Raw genomic sequence first — 14523 nt, forward strand, 5'->3', positions numbered from 1 at the left:
AAGTACTATACTTACTGTAAGTACAACTTTGAGGTACTTTACTTGAGTATTTCCATTTTCTGCTACTTTCCACTACATCTATTCCACCAAATTTCAGCAGTAAATAATATCATTTTTACTGCACTACATTTATTTTATAACTTTTAAGATTAAAATTCTACAAAAAAACACATGATAAGCTTATAAAATACAATACATTTTCAAAGACTGAACCAGTTCTTACCAGTTTGTGGCCTTTAAAAAAAAACTGTCTACTTGGGACTCCTTGTTTCAGATGGCTCTGAGTTGTTAGCTGTTCTACCTGGGACACTTGGTGACAACTATCCAAAACAGCTAGCCATTGGTAACAATATATTTCACAAAAATAAAACAAAAACAATAAAAATGTGTGTAGACAAACTTTGTTTTTTATTCGTAATGCCTTGGATTTTTCTTGTGAGCCTTTGGGACCTGAACCAGTAAATTTTGCAGATAATTTCTCTATACTTTAACTTAAGTAGGACTGTAGATGCTGTGCTTTTACTTGTAATGGAGTATTTTATTTTCTCTTTTATTTTGTATTGGTACTTTTACTTAAGTAAAGGGTCTGACTACTTCTGACTACTACCACTACTGCTGAAGTAGACGTACAGGGTAGAATAAAATAGAAATACTCATGTACATAATTAAGTACCACAAAACTGTTTTGGAGTAAATCTCCTGGGTAACATTCCACCACTGTGGAAAAGCCCCAAAACAAAAACATGTATGGCGGATCAACTCACTGCGCAGTCTCCGTGACCCCCCGCCCACGCTGTGACGTCACGGTCCGTACCACAAGTTTATGTGTGGACGTTCGTGTGCGACGCTCAGTTGATCCTCTCGTTAGCGGACAGTGAAGGTTACCTGCTTCAACAGTGCTTGAACGGCAACCTTTCAATCTGTCTTCAAACACCACAGGACGGGACTAAAGCTCCGATCACTCAGATTTCAATCGACAACATCAGATCAAATTTTAAGAACCGTGAAACATCAGATAGCTCCGTTATCCTGTACACGTTTAGCTTGACAGCTAGCTAACTGTTTGTTTTGCTAACAACGCAAGCCACTGCTTTTCGACCTCCTCGCAGGAAAGAAGACCTGCCACTGAGAATTGGTAAGAAGTCTTCGCCTTCTCTTGTCTATATTTGTTTACATGTCACTGACGGACCTGTCCGACCGCGTCAGGGTGGTGTATGTTATCTCTGGTTCCGCTGTGGTTATTTATCTCCTCTCTGCCGCCGCCGCCGCCGCAAGTGTGGCCTTGGCGTATTTGGCTCCTTCAGCCTCTGCGCAATCTCTTGTGCCAGTGCCAGGTGTGCCTCACAATAGTCCTGGGTCTGTCAAACAAAACAGTACTTTGCTGAAGAGTTGCATAGGCTACTATAACAATCGTAATTTTAAACATCCCCTAATAATGGGATGTGTGGCGCAACTGTAACATTATGTTAAGCTTGGTGTAGAAACCAGCTGTTCATTAACTTGTTTTTCAGGCAATGATTAGCTGTTGCTTCGGATTTTGCGTTACTCAACAAAATGAAGCCTGGCTAAACCCATGAAACGGCCGGGTGTGGTATGAATTACAATGTGGAGCCATACAGCTGGTGAAAATGGTTCCTTTTATATTTATATATATAAATATTTTCTTCAATTCTGATCACATCTGAAGCGATTAGTCGATTAGTAAACAGGTCCCCAGCTCCAGCTTCTCATTTGTGAGGATTTTTTATTCTTTGTCTTACTCAACAGAAAGAATAATGTCAGGTTTTGGTCTGTTGTTTGGGGGAACAGAGACAATCTGATGACATGAACTTCTTACTTAGGAATTACTCAAAAACAGCTATATCAGTTTTAAATTTCAATTACTGTGCTGGACTCGTATACATAAGTGATATAGTACATCAATAGCAGAACATGGTTTTGTAGGTATTGTAATTAGGGCAGCAAGAAATGTATATTTTATGTTTGCTTAATTAGATATAATTAATTTATCGTGAATCACATTTTCCCAGAGTCCAAGAAGACGTCTTTAAATCTGTTGTTTCAAAAACCCCAATATATTCAGTTTACAGCAATATACCACAGAGGAAAGCAGTATATTTTTGTTTGATAAAGGCCGTAAACGGTTATTTGAATATCAGAATTATTTTCCAATTTTCTGTAAATTAACAAATCAATTACTCAGCCACTCATTTCAGCTGTAATTGTTTTTTTTAAATTTTGTTTTATGTTATCAGCTATCCCTAATGCTATACACATATGAGCTGTGTCATTTTGAGACATATAATTGTTTTCCTGTGTGTTTCAGAACCATGAGTTCCCAGGTGAGACAGAACTTCCACCAGGACTGCGAGGCTGCAATCAACAGGCAGATCAACCTGGAGTTGTATGCCTCCTACGTCTACCTGTCTATGGTGAGAGTCCAGTAGTTGGTTAGAGAGAAGTGTTCAGGCAATACAAAAGCCAACGAGTGAAAAAGAGTGAGTGGAAAACCCCAGGGAGGAACAGCTGATGATAATATAGGTAGAAGTTGTCAGTTTAAAGGGAACTGTTTTAACAGTTACTCTTGTGATAGTTATTGTTATTGAGAATTGATTCCAATTCTGTTTAACTAGACATTGTTGTGGCTATGTAACGGCTGTGCTGGGTGGGCTTAGTGTGCCAACGTCTTTCAGATGGATGAAAAAGCACATGGGAGGTTTGGACGAGGGTAGTCGGGCAGCCTACTGCCATTATAAATAAAAGCCATCATCACGGCAGCTTTTTCTTCCAGCATTAACTTGTTAAACATTGAAGTGATTTTTTAGATGTTAGTTTGATATTATTTTTTTGAAATGAGTTGAGACTAATGTTGTGTGGCTGAGTAATAAAGCAAAGGTTGAAGTTCATTTTGAGATTACTGTATGTACAGAGAAAGGCAGACAGCGCGTTGACTCCCACACACAGCTGTATATATAAAAGGGTTTCTATGCCCTATGAATGCAAGCTACTTATGAATATACTCTCTACTCTGGTAATTTCCAGAAAGGGTTAAATTAATTAAATATAAATTATTCTGTAGTTCAGATCATTTAAAATTGTTCGTATTTTATTTGCCTTGTCTCTATGGGCTGTTACTATTTTTCAGTGCAGAACAGTAATGTTTTTAATCACCAGTTAAATAGTAGTGTTAGTAGTGTGACCTCTTTAATGGAAGCAACACGGTGCTTTAGAAACACTGTAGGATATCACAGAGTCATCGTAAAGCATGTGATTCTGTACGAGACTGGACTGAAACATTCAAAAAAAACATTATTTTGTCACAGTTTTTGCAGCCACATTTCAGGACTTTCTTTTTCGTTTCACTATGGCTAGTTTGGAAAACACCAACATTCTCCTCTTTCCTCATCACAGGCATACTACTTTGACCGTGATGACCAGGCATTGCACAACTTTGCTAAGTTTTTCCGTAACCAGTCACACGAGGAGCGTGAGCATGCTGAGAAGCTTATGAAACTCCAGAACCAGAGGGGGGGAAGGATCTTCCTACAAGATATCAGGGTATGTGCTTATATTTTATGTAATGTGTGTGTGAAAATAAATGTGTTGTTAAATTTCTGTTTTAACTTTAAAACTGGGTGTGAGATATCTCGTTCTGGCTTATCATTATCTCCTGTGTTGGGAGGGCAACGTAAAGTAAAGAAGATACAGTGGGTGTGATTGTACTGTGCCCCCTTATCTTTCTCAGACATGCAAACACAACCCACTTAGCTTGAGTAAAACGTTAAACCGCAAACCCACTTTGCAGTTTAACAATCAGAAAGTTTGCTGTCTGGCTCGGGTTTTTGGCCCTTCACCTCTCATTAATGACTCTCTCACTGTTTTCCTGACCTGCTTTGTATTGCAGAAGCCGGAGAGGGATGAGTGGGGCAGTGGCGTTGAGGCTCTTGAATGTGCCCTGCAGCTTGAGAAGAGCGTGAACCAGTCACTGCTGGACTTGCACAAGCTCTGCTCTGAACACAATGACCCACATGTGAGTACCAAACCGTGCCTTGGCAGTAGCATATTTTTCTCTTCCAATTCAGATTTTAGTTTTAGAGAACACCAAGCCCAGGTCTCAAAATAATCAGATCTGAGCACAAGCACTCGAGACATACACACTGGATGTACACCTGTACTTCAGAGCTGTAGAAATAGTTTTGTATGTTCAACTAACTGCAAAGTTTCCTTTTAATGTTTTGCAGGATGTGAAAACACCTGTCAAACTTTGATGTGGCCTATATGATTTTTTTTTTTCCTGTACAGTTGAGGTGTTTTTAAGCAAATAACTGACTTGACTTTTTGTTTTTAATCAATATTCAGTACAAGTTTCTTTAAAATCCAGTCTGTCACCTTTTCCCATGTTTATTTGTAATAAATAAGCAGGTAATTGAAAACAGACAGTTCAGTCATTTTAGGTGTTCTTTCGGTAGAATTCAGTGAATGCTTATTTCAGCTCCAATTTGATTCGACTCTCTTTGTTTCAGTTGTGTGATTTCATCGAGACACACTACCTGGATGAGCAGGTGAAGTCCATCAAAGAGCTGGCAGACTGGGTGACCAACCTGCGCCGCATGGGAGCTCCACAGAATGGCATGGCTGAATACCTGTTTGACAAACATACCCTGGGCAAAGAAAGCAGCTAAATCCCTCCAGATCACGTTTATAAAAGCTTCTATATATGTATATTTGTATCTTGCTTCCAACTATTTTCAAAATATGAAGCCATCTGCATGGTTGTGGCTAGTCATTTAACTCTTATATTGCTCATGTCGTTACTGCCATTTCCTCCATATTACACATGCATTAGCCCCTGAGAGAATCAAATCCCACTCTTGTGGCTCACATTTCTCTCTCTGCTATCAGCTATGTCCATGTCATTACTATATATTTGCTGTTTTATGCCAGGAGCTGTTAATCAAACCAAATAAATCGAACCCTCTGGATTCTGATCAGTCTAGTTTTTTTTAATTTTATTTTTTTTTTATGTTGTCTCAATTTGTAAAAAAGTGGTAATTTGATGGTTTAAAGTGAGCATCATGAGCTTCTTCAACCACCACTGACAATGTGTAATTATAGCACTTATGATCTGTTTCACTTCCATTACCAGAGAAAACAGAACTGGGTATGCAGCTGACACATTTTTCTCGAACTCAGTGAAGGGGCAGTGAACATAACATGGAACAACTCCTTCATAAAGCCTCTTTTGTAGTGTTTGTTTTATATCTTAACAAATGAAACATTTCTGAAGATCTTACTGTATTGAAATGTATGGACTAACTAATGGAGAACAAAAACTGTAATAGTTGAAGGAGGCTGATAATTAAGCAAACAATCACTATATTTATCTGAATGTGAAGAACATAATTACTGTTTCCCTCGCAGCCTGTGGTCTCTAGAAAATATACACCAAACAACTGACAATAAGTAGCTTAATGTGAAGTCAAGACAAGCAAATTGCCACCGGGCTCTTGTTTCGGAATGTTTCTTTGTCTGAGACTGTTGGGATCTCCTTCAGCTGATAGCTCCAAAGACTAGTTCATAAAGTTACAGTATGTTGATTTTTCTGGACCATCTGGAGGGCTTCTAAGAACTAAAATAATTATGGGATTTCCAACTCAGAAATGTTTTACAGGAAGTGTGAATGAAATGTTCAGTAGACCTCCATCACCACGAGTTCCCTGGTTTTGCAATCAGAGACATTCGTTTTCTGGCAGAGACATACTGTTGTTGTGGTGCCTGTGGCTGGTCACTCACTCTAAGATTACAACCAACAGCACAAATCCCTATAATAATATAAATGTCCCAGTTTGTTCAGACATGATTTTAAATTACACATAATTAACACAAAAAAGGAAAAACAATTGAATTTTTTTTTTTGTGTTCAGGAAAATGTGTCTAGACCTTGGTTGAATGTTACCTGCATAAAACATGGATGATTTTGTATTTCTGGGTAACTTAACTGTACTGCACTCTTAAACATACTCAGCTTAAATATGTTTCCTATTTGGGTTTCACCTAAAAGGCACGCAAAAGGATTGTGGAGTGAAGATAAATATCTAACTCAAATGCAAATGGGAATTAATTGAAATTACACTTTATGGAAACTCAAAACACACACCACACTATAATTTATTCCCAACAAGAACAGCATTGAGGCACCTTTCTGAAATGAGGAGATCAAATCTAAGTGCTATAAGGAACAATATTACAAAATCAACATTTGTTATGGTGATAATTAGACTTTAGAATATACACATGTGGGTTAACAGCTCCCACAGTCCCCATCAAACTGAGGTATTCATGCTTCTTCAAGCTCCACCAGCACGCCGTCACAGTCTTTAGGATGAAGAAACATCACTGGTTTCCCATGGGCGCCTATTCGTGGCTCTGCAGACAGAGTTCTGATGTTCTTTGCTTTCAGGTCAACTATTGCAGCATTGATGTCATCGACCTACAACTCAGGAGCAAATTTAGTTAATTATTCATCTCACTCCACTTATTATGATACATGATATGTCTCTTACATGAAATGCAGAAAAAGCAGTGTATTTGTTGTATTTTTGACAAAACATAAAACAGAGGACCGAGCGGTTCGACTTAGGTTTAAAATGTGCAACATTAAGTGAGAAAAAAATCAAATAAACAGCACACTAAGCTACCTCTTTCAATCCACTCATCCCGATTTAAGTTCACTCTCAAATAGCACTGAAGCCTTACGAGCAATCCCTGCGGCCAGCAACGTTTGGTTTGTAGCAGCTTTAGTGAGATAAGAGTAAATTCGAAACCAGCTGTTACTGGCCATTTTTAAAAGATGTGCAGCTCACAAATAAAACTTGTCAGTGCTCTCTGCTGGACAAACTGTGTAATATTGACAGAGCTTCTACTACTGGTTGACTATTGACATTTCTGTAATGCTTGTTATTAGACATATAGATGGGTAAAAAACTAGCATATAAGCCTCTTGAATAAATAATTGTTTATAGAGGTTTAGCTTACGCTGAGGGACCCTTAGAGGAAGCTAGCTTGCTGACATTTTGAGTCATCGAAACAGGTGTAACCACGAATCAATATGCAAAAGATACATTCCATACATGTGTGGCAGTGCCATCAGGGCGCTGCTGTTGGCCTTGCTGACAGAAAACACTTTGACATGTCACAGCAGGGAAAAATAAATAAAAAATGAACGGCGGTTGAATTCTCTTCAGCTCCTCTGGTTTCAGGATTCTGGTGCTGAGCATGCTGGCTCACCATCAGTCATTTCTTACAGGGACACTCAAGTAGAACAGACTCATCAATGAATTAAATACCGTACTTTTCCTAGTATGACAAGGCAAAACGTCTGCTGAGAAAAAGGCCTAATGTGCATCCTGGCTCACTTGCACACATAAATAGAGCAGAGTCATCATTCATTATTATGAATTATACCTGTGTTTCTCCTGCTATAACAAAATGCTGTGAGGGAGTTCTATTCATCCTCATTTGATGGTAAAAGTGGCTTCTACACATGTACCTACGAAAATGACTGTCATCTCTTTGGACTGTGATCAATGCTGCCTCACCTCAATGCAAATGTGGTGCATCCCTCCGGACTTGTTCTTCTGTAAGAAACCGGCGATCGGGCTCTTCTCCCCCAGAGGGTGGAGCAGCTCCAGCTTCGTGTTGCCAAGCTCCACAAACACCGTATAGACGCCATGTTCAGGCAAGGGCACCTTGTCACTCACTGTGGCCCCCAGCACGTCCCGATACAGAGCTGTGGCCTTCTCCATGTCAGGGACAGCGATGGCAATGTGGTTCAGCCTTCCCAGCTTCCACAGAGATCCAGGAATGCCCTGATGGAGGGGTGCTGTCGTTGAATGTGCCCTCAGGAGCATGAGATGAGAACATCTGGAAAGACCTGCCACTGAATAACCAGAGTAAAATAAAGTGAGTGCAGTTGGAGCTACTGTGTTAACTAAAGATTTTCTTACAGTTTACCCCATTTTTTTTCCTTCAAGAAGCTTCGAGGTTGGAAAAATCATCTTTGCCCACACTGTCTGACATTATTGGTATTTTCTGTAACAACTTCAAACTTTTTGTTTACGGTTTGTGCCTACAGAGTGAATGTTTTTTATTGTTTCATCAAATGGAAATAGTCTAGATGTACAGTGCATAATTTTACATTGTTTTCCAAAATTCAGCCTGACTTTTGGTGTACTTGGAAGCTCTGGTTCCTCCACTCGTTTTTTAAAAGGTCTGTGGGTTTAAACAATGTTCGACTGCATAGCATCAATTGACACATATACAGCAGGTTTACCACTTGCTAGGGAGTTAGGTCTTTGCACAAGTACAACTACTGGTTAAAAGTTATTATTTCAAATCTGAGTTCAAGAAAACATCTATACATTGGTGAATAAAAGACTGCGATGAACACAGTCAAATTGTTCGAAGTTATGCTTGCGTGTTCTCTAATAAAATTAATTCAGTCACTTTTTAAGACACAAAACACGAAAACTACCACATACACAACGCTGCAAGAACTCGTTATGTAACGCGAAGATAGCAGTAGTGTAAGAAACCTCATATTCAACGACACCACGGTCTTGCTTGAGGCTCTAGAATAAATCAGAGGACGACCAGAGGACGATTACGGTTAATAAATGTATGCCTTTTGTGATTAAATCATTATTGGCACAAACCAACCTGCAACCTTCAGCATTGCGGACGCCATATTAGAACCTCGGAACAAAACAGCAGCGGAAGAGTTTCCCGGCGAGCCTGTTTACCTGCGACACAGACGGTTACGCATGTGGGGGAGACATGGCTAGTGGAGATATGTGCAGCGTGTTGGAAGAGTGTGTGAAGAAAATAAATGCCAACACAGCGCAGCCAGAGAACTTCCTGAGGCAAGTGTTTGCTGTCTGCAAGATTGTGTTGTTTAAAAAAAAAGCGTTTAAATGTTGTTGCAGGTTTGTTCACTCGCGTTTGAACAGAAGAGGTTCAGCTAGCTCATCGCTAGCTAAAGCTAACATGAGCAAGTATTTAGCTCTTTCACTCAAGTAAAAGTAACACTCCCATCATTTTTAAATACTCAGTTACAAGTAAAAGCCCAACATATAAATTCCTACTTAAGTAATGACATATTGTCAGCAAAGTGTATTTAATTATCAAAGTAAGATACTCGTTATGAAGTTAAATGTCCCTTGTGACTGACATATAATTCTGTCGGATTTGATACCGGTGCATCGATGAGTAAATAGTATTTTACTGTACCAAGATTGTTTTAACTATTTTATTTCAAATAGTTAAGTATACTGGTTCTTAACTCAGGGGCCGGGCCTTCCAAAGGGTCACCAGCAGTAATTCTTGGTACCGGTGTAATGGCAATGTATCACAGAGTGTATTTTATACGTATGTAGTTATGTGGAGTACTTGTACCAACTCCAGCATTGAGGATTGCAAACCACACAGACCTGCACCTGACCTTGCCGTAATGATTGTGTGTTTCCACCTTTACAGCCTTCAGGATGGAGTGGCAGCAGACTTAACCTCTCTCACTAAGACCCTGTATGATCTCCACAAAGCCCAGGAGCCTGCAGATTTCAAAGGCAGTCTGCTGACACAACTGGTGGTGGAAGACTTTGATGAGGAACAGATCTGGCAGGAACTGGAGCTGCAGAACAATGCTGTGCTGAAACACTTTAAAAGTGCTGTTGATGAGGCATTGTCAGATGAGACATTAACAGTGCTGGCAGAGGAGGAGGAAGAAGATGGCGATGAGGCAGAGGTAGAGACTGATGATGAAAATGTCGATGAGGAGGAAGAAGAAGAAGAAGAAGAAGAAGAAGAGGAGGAGGAGGAACCAAGCAGACGGTCTAAGAAAATTGCTGTGGAGGCTGAGGACGGGGCAGAGGATTACACAGATGAGGACTCTGATTTAGATTTTGATGTGGATGCTCTGGAGAAGCGAGAGAAGCAGAAGAAGGGGGTTGGAAGGAAAGACTCTAAAACAAAAGTCGTTCCTTCTATGGTTGATGATAAGTTCTTCAAACTGTCAGAGATGGAGTCGTTTCTTGATGATATGGACAAGCGAGAGGGAAAGGAGGGTGACGATGAAAATGACATAGATTATTTTCAGGATCTGCCCTCTGATGAGGACAGTGATCTTGACCTAGTTGAAATTATTTCTACCAAAAAGCAAAAGAAGAAATCTGTATGTATTTTATCACTTATTCTCACATAAATTACATACACATATTGTGGTACAGAGTACAGAAAATATATTGATTGCTGTTAATTTTGTCAGGTAAAGAGCTCCAGGAATCTCAAGTACAAGGACTTCTTTGATGCTGTGGATAGTGAACCACCCAAAGCAGATGACCAGTCAGATGGTGAGGATGACAGTATGGATGAAAGCCAGGAGGAAGGTGAAGAAGAAATGGACGAGGAAGAAGATGATTATGATGGTGAAGAGGAGGGTGATGATGAGTAAGTGTGATTAATATTACGCAATGCTTATAATTCTGTGTGGGAGAAGCACAGTTGCTTGATTCCACAATGTTTGTTCCCATCTTTTGCCAGGGATGAAGAGAGAAGTCAGTCCAAGGCATCTAAGAAAGTGACCTTTAACCTCTCTGGGGATGAGGACAGCGAAGGAGAGGACATGGAGGATATTTTTGGAGGAAAAACTTCAAGCTCAGCAAAATCTGAATCAAAGTCATCATTTGAGAAACGGCAAGAAAAGGTAACAAGGTTTTAAGTTTTGCTGATTTGATTTGCCAGTTTTTTTTCTGTTTGACAAAAAAAGACATAGATCTCTTATTCATCAGTGTTTGATTTTCCCTTAATGTGAAGCAGATATAAAAGGACGACACCTAATTAAGATGCAAAATTAATGCTTCAATCAGGAAACATGTCATCAATGAATAAGAGGAAGATGACGGGGAATCGGACCATGCATTTGATGCTAAACTTTTTCGATACACTGCAATGAAGGCTGTGTTTACACCAAACAGCTCTCTGTGAAAAAACACATCCCTCACATTTATTGGAAAGAGGCCAGTCCAGCAACAGTGCAGAGGGCAAAAAAAGCAATCTTAAACCAGGTTCAACTTTTGCTGCAACTCAAAGTCATTTGGCAAATGTGTGCAAGCGTATTTTCCAAGTGAATTACCTTGTAACGTGAATGCCATATTTCTGTTTCCCTCACAATTTTTACAACAAAAAGCGTTAAAATCACAACTCCAGATTCAGAGTTGGGTTTTTCATATATTTCAAAGAGATGATGATGATTAAAATAAAAGTACAGTGGTCGAGAGGGCAGTGCGAGGCACACATTTCTCACTCTCAGCTTTTTTATTCTTGTGTTGCTGCAGACTTGCCGTTACTCTGATGGCATTCAGGTCTAAACTAGTAATATTAACATCCAGAATGTTACTGTTACTATTACCACCCCTGATTTCCATCTGTATGCCTGTTATTAGTGGTTATTATGTCATGTTGCTGATCTAACCTGCAGATGTCAGATAAGATTGAGGAGCTGGAGAAAGCAGCTCTAGCAGAGAAGCCCTGGCAGTTGTCCGGTGAGGTGACAGCCCAGACTCGTCCAGAGAACAGTATGCTGGAGGAAGATGTGGAGTTTGAGCAGGCATCCAGGATGGGTGAGGGACTTGTCTGTGCTTGTGTGTTGCATTTGTATGTTGGCAAATGACTGCATGGTATTTTTGATTTTGGATAATTATTCACCCCAGTGTTGGTGGTGTGGTTTCATTATGGTTCCTTTCTGTCTGGTATTCAAATCTGACAACAAGATTTTTATCTGTGCTCTTTTAGCCCCTACTATCACAGAGGACACCACACTACAGCTTGAAGACATCATCAAACAGAGGATTAAAGATCAGGTTAGCCACAATAACTTGGGTTTTATATTGTCTGAAAAAATGTTTTTGTTGCCTGATAATAACATTGTGCCTTTAACTTGTGTATCTGTAAGGCGTTTGATGATGTGGTCCGCAAGGAGAAACCTAAAGAGGAGGTGTTTGAGTACAAGAAGAGGCTGACGCTGGACCATGAGAAGAGCAAGCAGAGTCTAGCAGAAATCTATGAGCAAGAATACCTCAAGCAGAATCAGGTTTGACTTTTTAAAAAAAATCTTGTTTACACTGTTACTCCAACGCCCATGAACCTTTCCTGCATCAATTTTTGGTATTTTTTTTTTTTTTTATTTCAGCAAAAGACAGAGGAGGAGGAGAACCCAGCCCATGTAGAAATTCAGAAGCTTATGGACACACTCTTCCTAAAGTTGGATGCTCTCTCCAACTTCCACTTCACACCTAAACCAGTAAGTTTTACCTGACAGCACCAATTATGCCTGACTAACTGTCCTTTTGAAAACCTTGGATCTAACTCTGGTTAATAATCTGGTTAACTATCTACAGTTTCATTAATTGCAATGAGATAAAAATGCAAATTAAGTAAATATGAACTAATAAGTTGCACATATCCTTGAGATAATGATGTAGCAAGCCAGTGCAGTTACTACATTTATTTACCGCATTTATGTCTTGTCCACAGCCTGTTCCTGAGGTCAAAGTGGTTTCTAACTTGCCATCCATCACAATGGAGGAGGTGGCTCCAGTCAGTGCTAGTGATGCAACACTGCTCGCACCAGAAGAGATCAAGGTTTGTCATTCATCCATGTTCAAAAATATTTATTTTGATCTTGGTATATTTAGTTACACACCGTGTCTAATAATAACCTCCTCTAACCAAAGGAGAAGAGCAAAGCAGGAGATATACTGGGTGATACTGAGAAAACGGCAACAGACAAGAAGCGTGAGAGACGCCACAAGAAGAAAGTGAAGCATTTTAAGATCAAGGAGAAAGAAAAGAGACAGAAACTTAAAGAGGCCAGTAAAACTGGAGAGAACAAAAAGCCATCAAAGGCTGAAGTCACAGAAAACCTGAAGAAACTCACAAAAGGAGGCAAAGCCACGATTCTCAAGGTGAGTGTATCTCATGATTTTTCTTTTATTGCTCAGATCAGGGCCTGTATTTGTCACGTATCTCAGAGTAGATAATCAGTATTAGCCTATTCTCAGTTGTCAATATTTGGCGTTAAAATATCGACTGGATAAAGACAACTGGGATGAACACTGACCATGCTGCAAACCAATGGACCAAATCTCACACTGGATCTTATTATTTACAAAATGATGATGAAAAACTTGGCAGATGGACTCAAGTGGTGGAAAGTACATTCACTCAAGAACTGTACTCACATACATTTTTGAGGTACATGGACTGAGAGTATTTCCATTTCATGCCACTTTATAGATCTACTTAAATGTATTTTATTTGACAGCCATAGTCACCGATTACTATGATTGCAATTTTACACACAAAACCTATGAACACTAAAATATCATGCAATGATACAGAGCAAACTACCTCAGGGTATATAAGACTTTCACTTCACTTTTTACATTGTGGTGTTGGTACTTTTGGTTACTAAAGGTATTGCGTACTTTGTCCACCCCTGACTTAATCAATCAGTAGATGAATCAAAGAATAGCAGCTAATTAGATGAGTCCGTTGAGCTTGTGCTGCGTCTTGGATAAACTGATGTGTTGGTGCATATTGCCACCAAAAACTAGGTCATCTATTTTAAGTTGTCAAACTGATTGCTCAGTAGTCTGCTTCCACTACCTAGCACATCACATCTTTCAATGCCAAAATAAACATTATTGTGTGTGTTCCTGAAGCGACTGGACTAATGTGGTGCTCCTTTTTCAGGATGAGGGAAAGGACAAGGCCTTGCGGTCCTCTCAAGCCTTCTTCTCACAGCTGCAGGACCAGGTTAAAAGTCAGATCAAAAGTGAAAAGGACCAGTCTTCAAAGAAGAAGAAGCACAAAGAAGTTTCTGTCAGCAAACTCAAGTTATAATAACTGTGATGGTTTGTTGTATAAGATCAACTTTTTATTGTACAGATTCTTTTTTTATGAGAAAGCAGAAATATATTAAATCTGAAAGTCCTTGTAAAATGTTTCCATTTTCATTCAAATAACTCAATGCCAAGATGTGTTTGTTTGTTTGGTAATGAGTAGTGCATTTTCAACTGTATTAATAAATGTTCAATCACATGAAAATATCAGAGCACTTTCCTTTTGTGCATGTACAGTGCCCGTCTGGGGGCCACTATTGTTCATAACACAAGTGGTATTTTTTTTTTACTCATTAGGAAATCATAACAGGTTATAACATAATTTTAAAGAGTGTATTAGGCAGCACAATAACAGCCATTTTTAGTGGCTATAAATTTAATCTATTTAACATCAAAGATGCTCAAATACTGACTTGAAATCATCTGTGTGAAATAAAGGTGTGACAAGTGATTTTTTTTTTCTGGATGCTATAATCTGGTACAGGTATCATTTCACAGTGCCAGAGATGGAATAAGTTGTCACAGTAAAAAAGTATTTAATCTGTCAGGTATCAGGTATGGTACA

General features: G+C 39.3%; 3 protein-coding genes across 3 annotated transcripts; 2 read left to right on the plus strand and 1 right to left on the minus strand.

Annotated features, from left to right (window-relative positions):
* Positions 1–828: 828 nt before the first annotated feature.
* On the plus strand, positions 829–4988 carry fth1a (ferritin, heavy polypeptide 1a). Its single transcript, XM_071488708.1, has 5 exons — positions 829–1135; positions 2327–2432; positions 3412–3558; positions 3905–4030; positions 4524–4988. The coding sequence occupies exons 2-5, from the start codon at positions 2331–2333 to the stop codon at positions 4680–4682; spliced, it is 534 nt and encodes a 177-aa protein (XP_071344809.1). The 5' UTR covers positions 829–1135; positions 2327–2330; the 3' UTR covers positions 4683–4988.
* On the minus strand, positions 4531–8860 carry mcee (methylmalonyl CoA epimerase). The gene is made up of 3 exons (XM_071488709.1): positions 8719–8860; positions 7599–7939; positions 4531–6490 (listed from the first exon to the last, which is right to left on the minus strand). The coding sequence occupies exons 1-3, from the start codon at positions 8744–8746 to the stop codon at positions 6338–6340; spliced, it is 522 nt and encodes a 173-aa protein (XP_071344810.1). The 5' UTR covers positions 8747–8860; the 3' UTR covers positions 4531–6337.
* mphosph10 (M-phase phosphoprotein 10 (U3 small nucleolar ribonucleoprotein)) lies at positions 8767–14409 on the plus strand. Its single transcript, XM_071488703.1, has 11 exons — positions 8767–8921; positions 9535–10228; positions 10322–10503; positions 10597–10759; positions 11534–11675; positions 11848–11915; positions 12008–12145; positions 12245–12355; positions 12589–12696; positions 12789–13019; positions 13810–14409. Exons 1-11 carry the CDS (start codon positions 8836–8838, stop codon positions 13957–13959), a joined length of 2073 nt encoding a protein of 690 aa, XP_071344804.1. The 5' UTR covers positions 8767–8835; the 3' UTR covers positions 13960–14409.
* The last annotated feature ends 114 nt before the right edge of the window (positions 14410–14523 follow it).

The sequence above is a fragment of the Trachinotus anak genome, unplaced genomic scaffold (assembly GCF_046630095.1).
Source record: "Trachinotus anak isolate AG129_WGS33_773 ecotype Australia unplaced genomic scaffold, CSIRO_AGI_Tana_v1 ptg000011l, whole genome shotgun sequence".
NCBI lineage: Eukaryota > Metazoa > Chordata > Actinopteri > Carangiformes > Carangidae > Trachinotus > Trachinotus anak.

Excerpts from the sequence above, each read along its gene's own strand:
- mphosph10 (XM_071488703.1), top strand. The coding sequence starts at position 8,836 with ATGGCTAGTGGAGATATGTGCAGCGTGTTGGAAGAGTGTGTGAAGAAA. Across the intron at positions 10,760-11,533 it reads TTGAGAAACGGCAAGAAAAG|ATGTCAGATAAGATTGAGGA; the intron begins GTAACAAGGTTT and ends TCTAACCTGCAG. Across the intron at positions 12,146-12,244 it reads AATACCTCAAGCAGAATCAG|CAAAAGACAGAGGAGGAGGA; the intron begins GTTTGACTTTTT and ends TTTTTATTTCAG.
- mcee (XM_071488709.1), bottom strand. The coding sequence starts at position 8,746 with ATGGCGTCCGCAATGCTGAAGGTTGCAG. Across the intron at positions 7,940-8,718 it reads CGCAATGCTGAAGGTTGCAG|TGGCAGGTCTTTCCAGATGT; the intron begins GTTGGTTTGTGC and ends CTGGTTATTCAG. Across the intron at positions 6,491-7,598 it reads TGCACCACATTTGCATTGAG|GTCGATGACATCAATGCTGC; the intron begins GTGAGGCAGCAT and ends CCTGAGTTGTAG.
- fth1a (XM_071488708.1), top strand. The coding sequence starts at position 2,331 with ATGAGTTCCCAGGTGAGACAGAACTTCCACCAGGACTGCGAGGCTGCA. Across the intron at positions 2,433-3,411 it reads CCTACGTCTACCTGTCTATG|GCATACTACTTTGACCGTGA; the intron begins GTGAGAGTCCAG and ends TCCTCATCACAG. Across the intron at positions 4,031-4,523 it reads CTGAACACAATGACCCACAT|TTGTGTGATTTCATCGAGAC; the intron begins GTGAGTACCAAA and ends TCTTTGTTTCAG.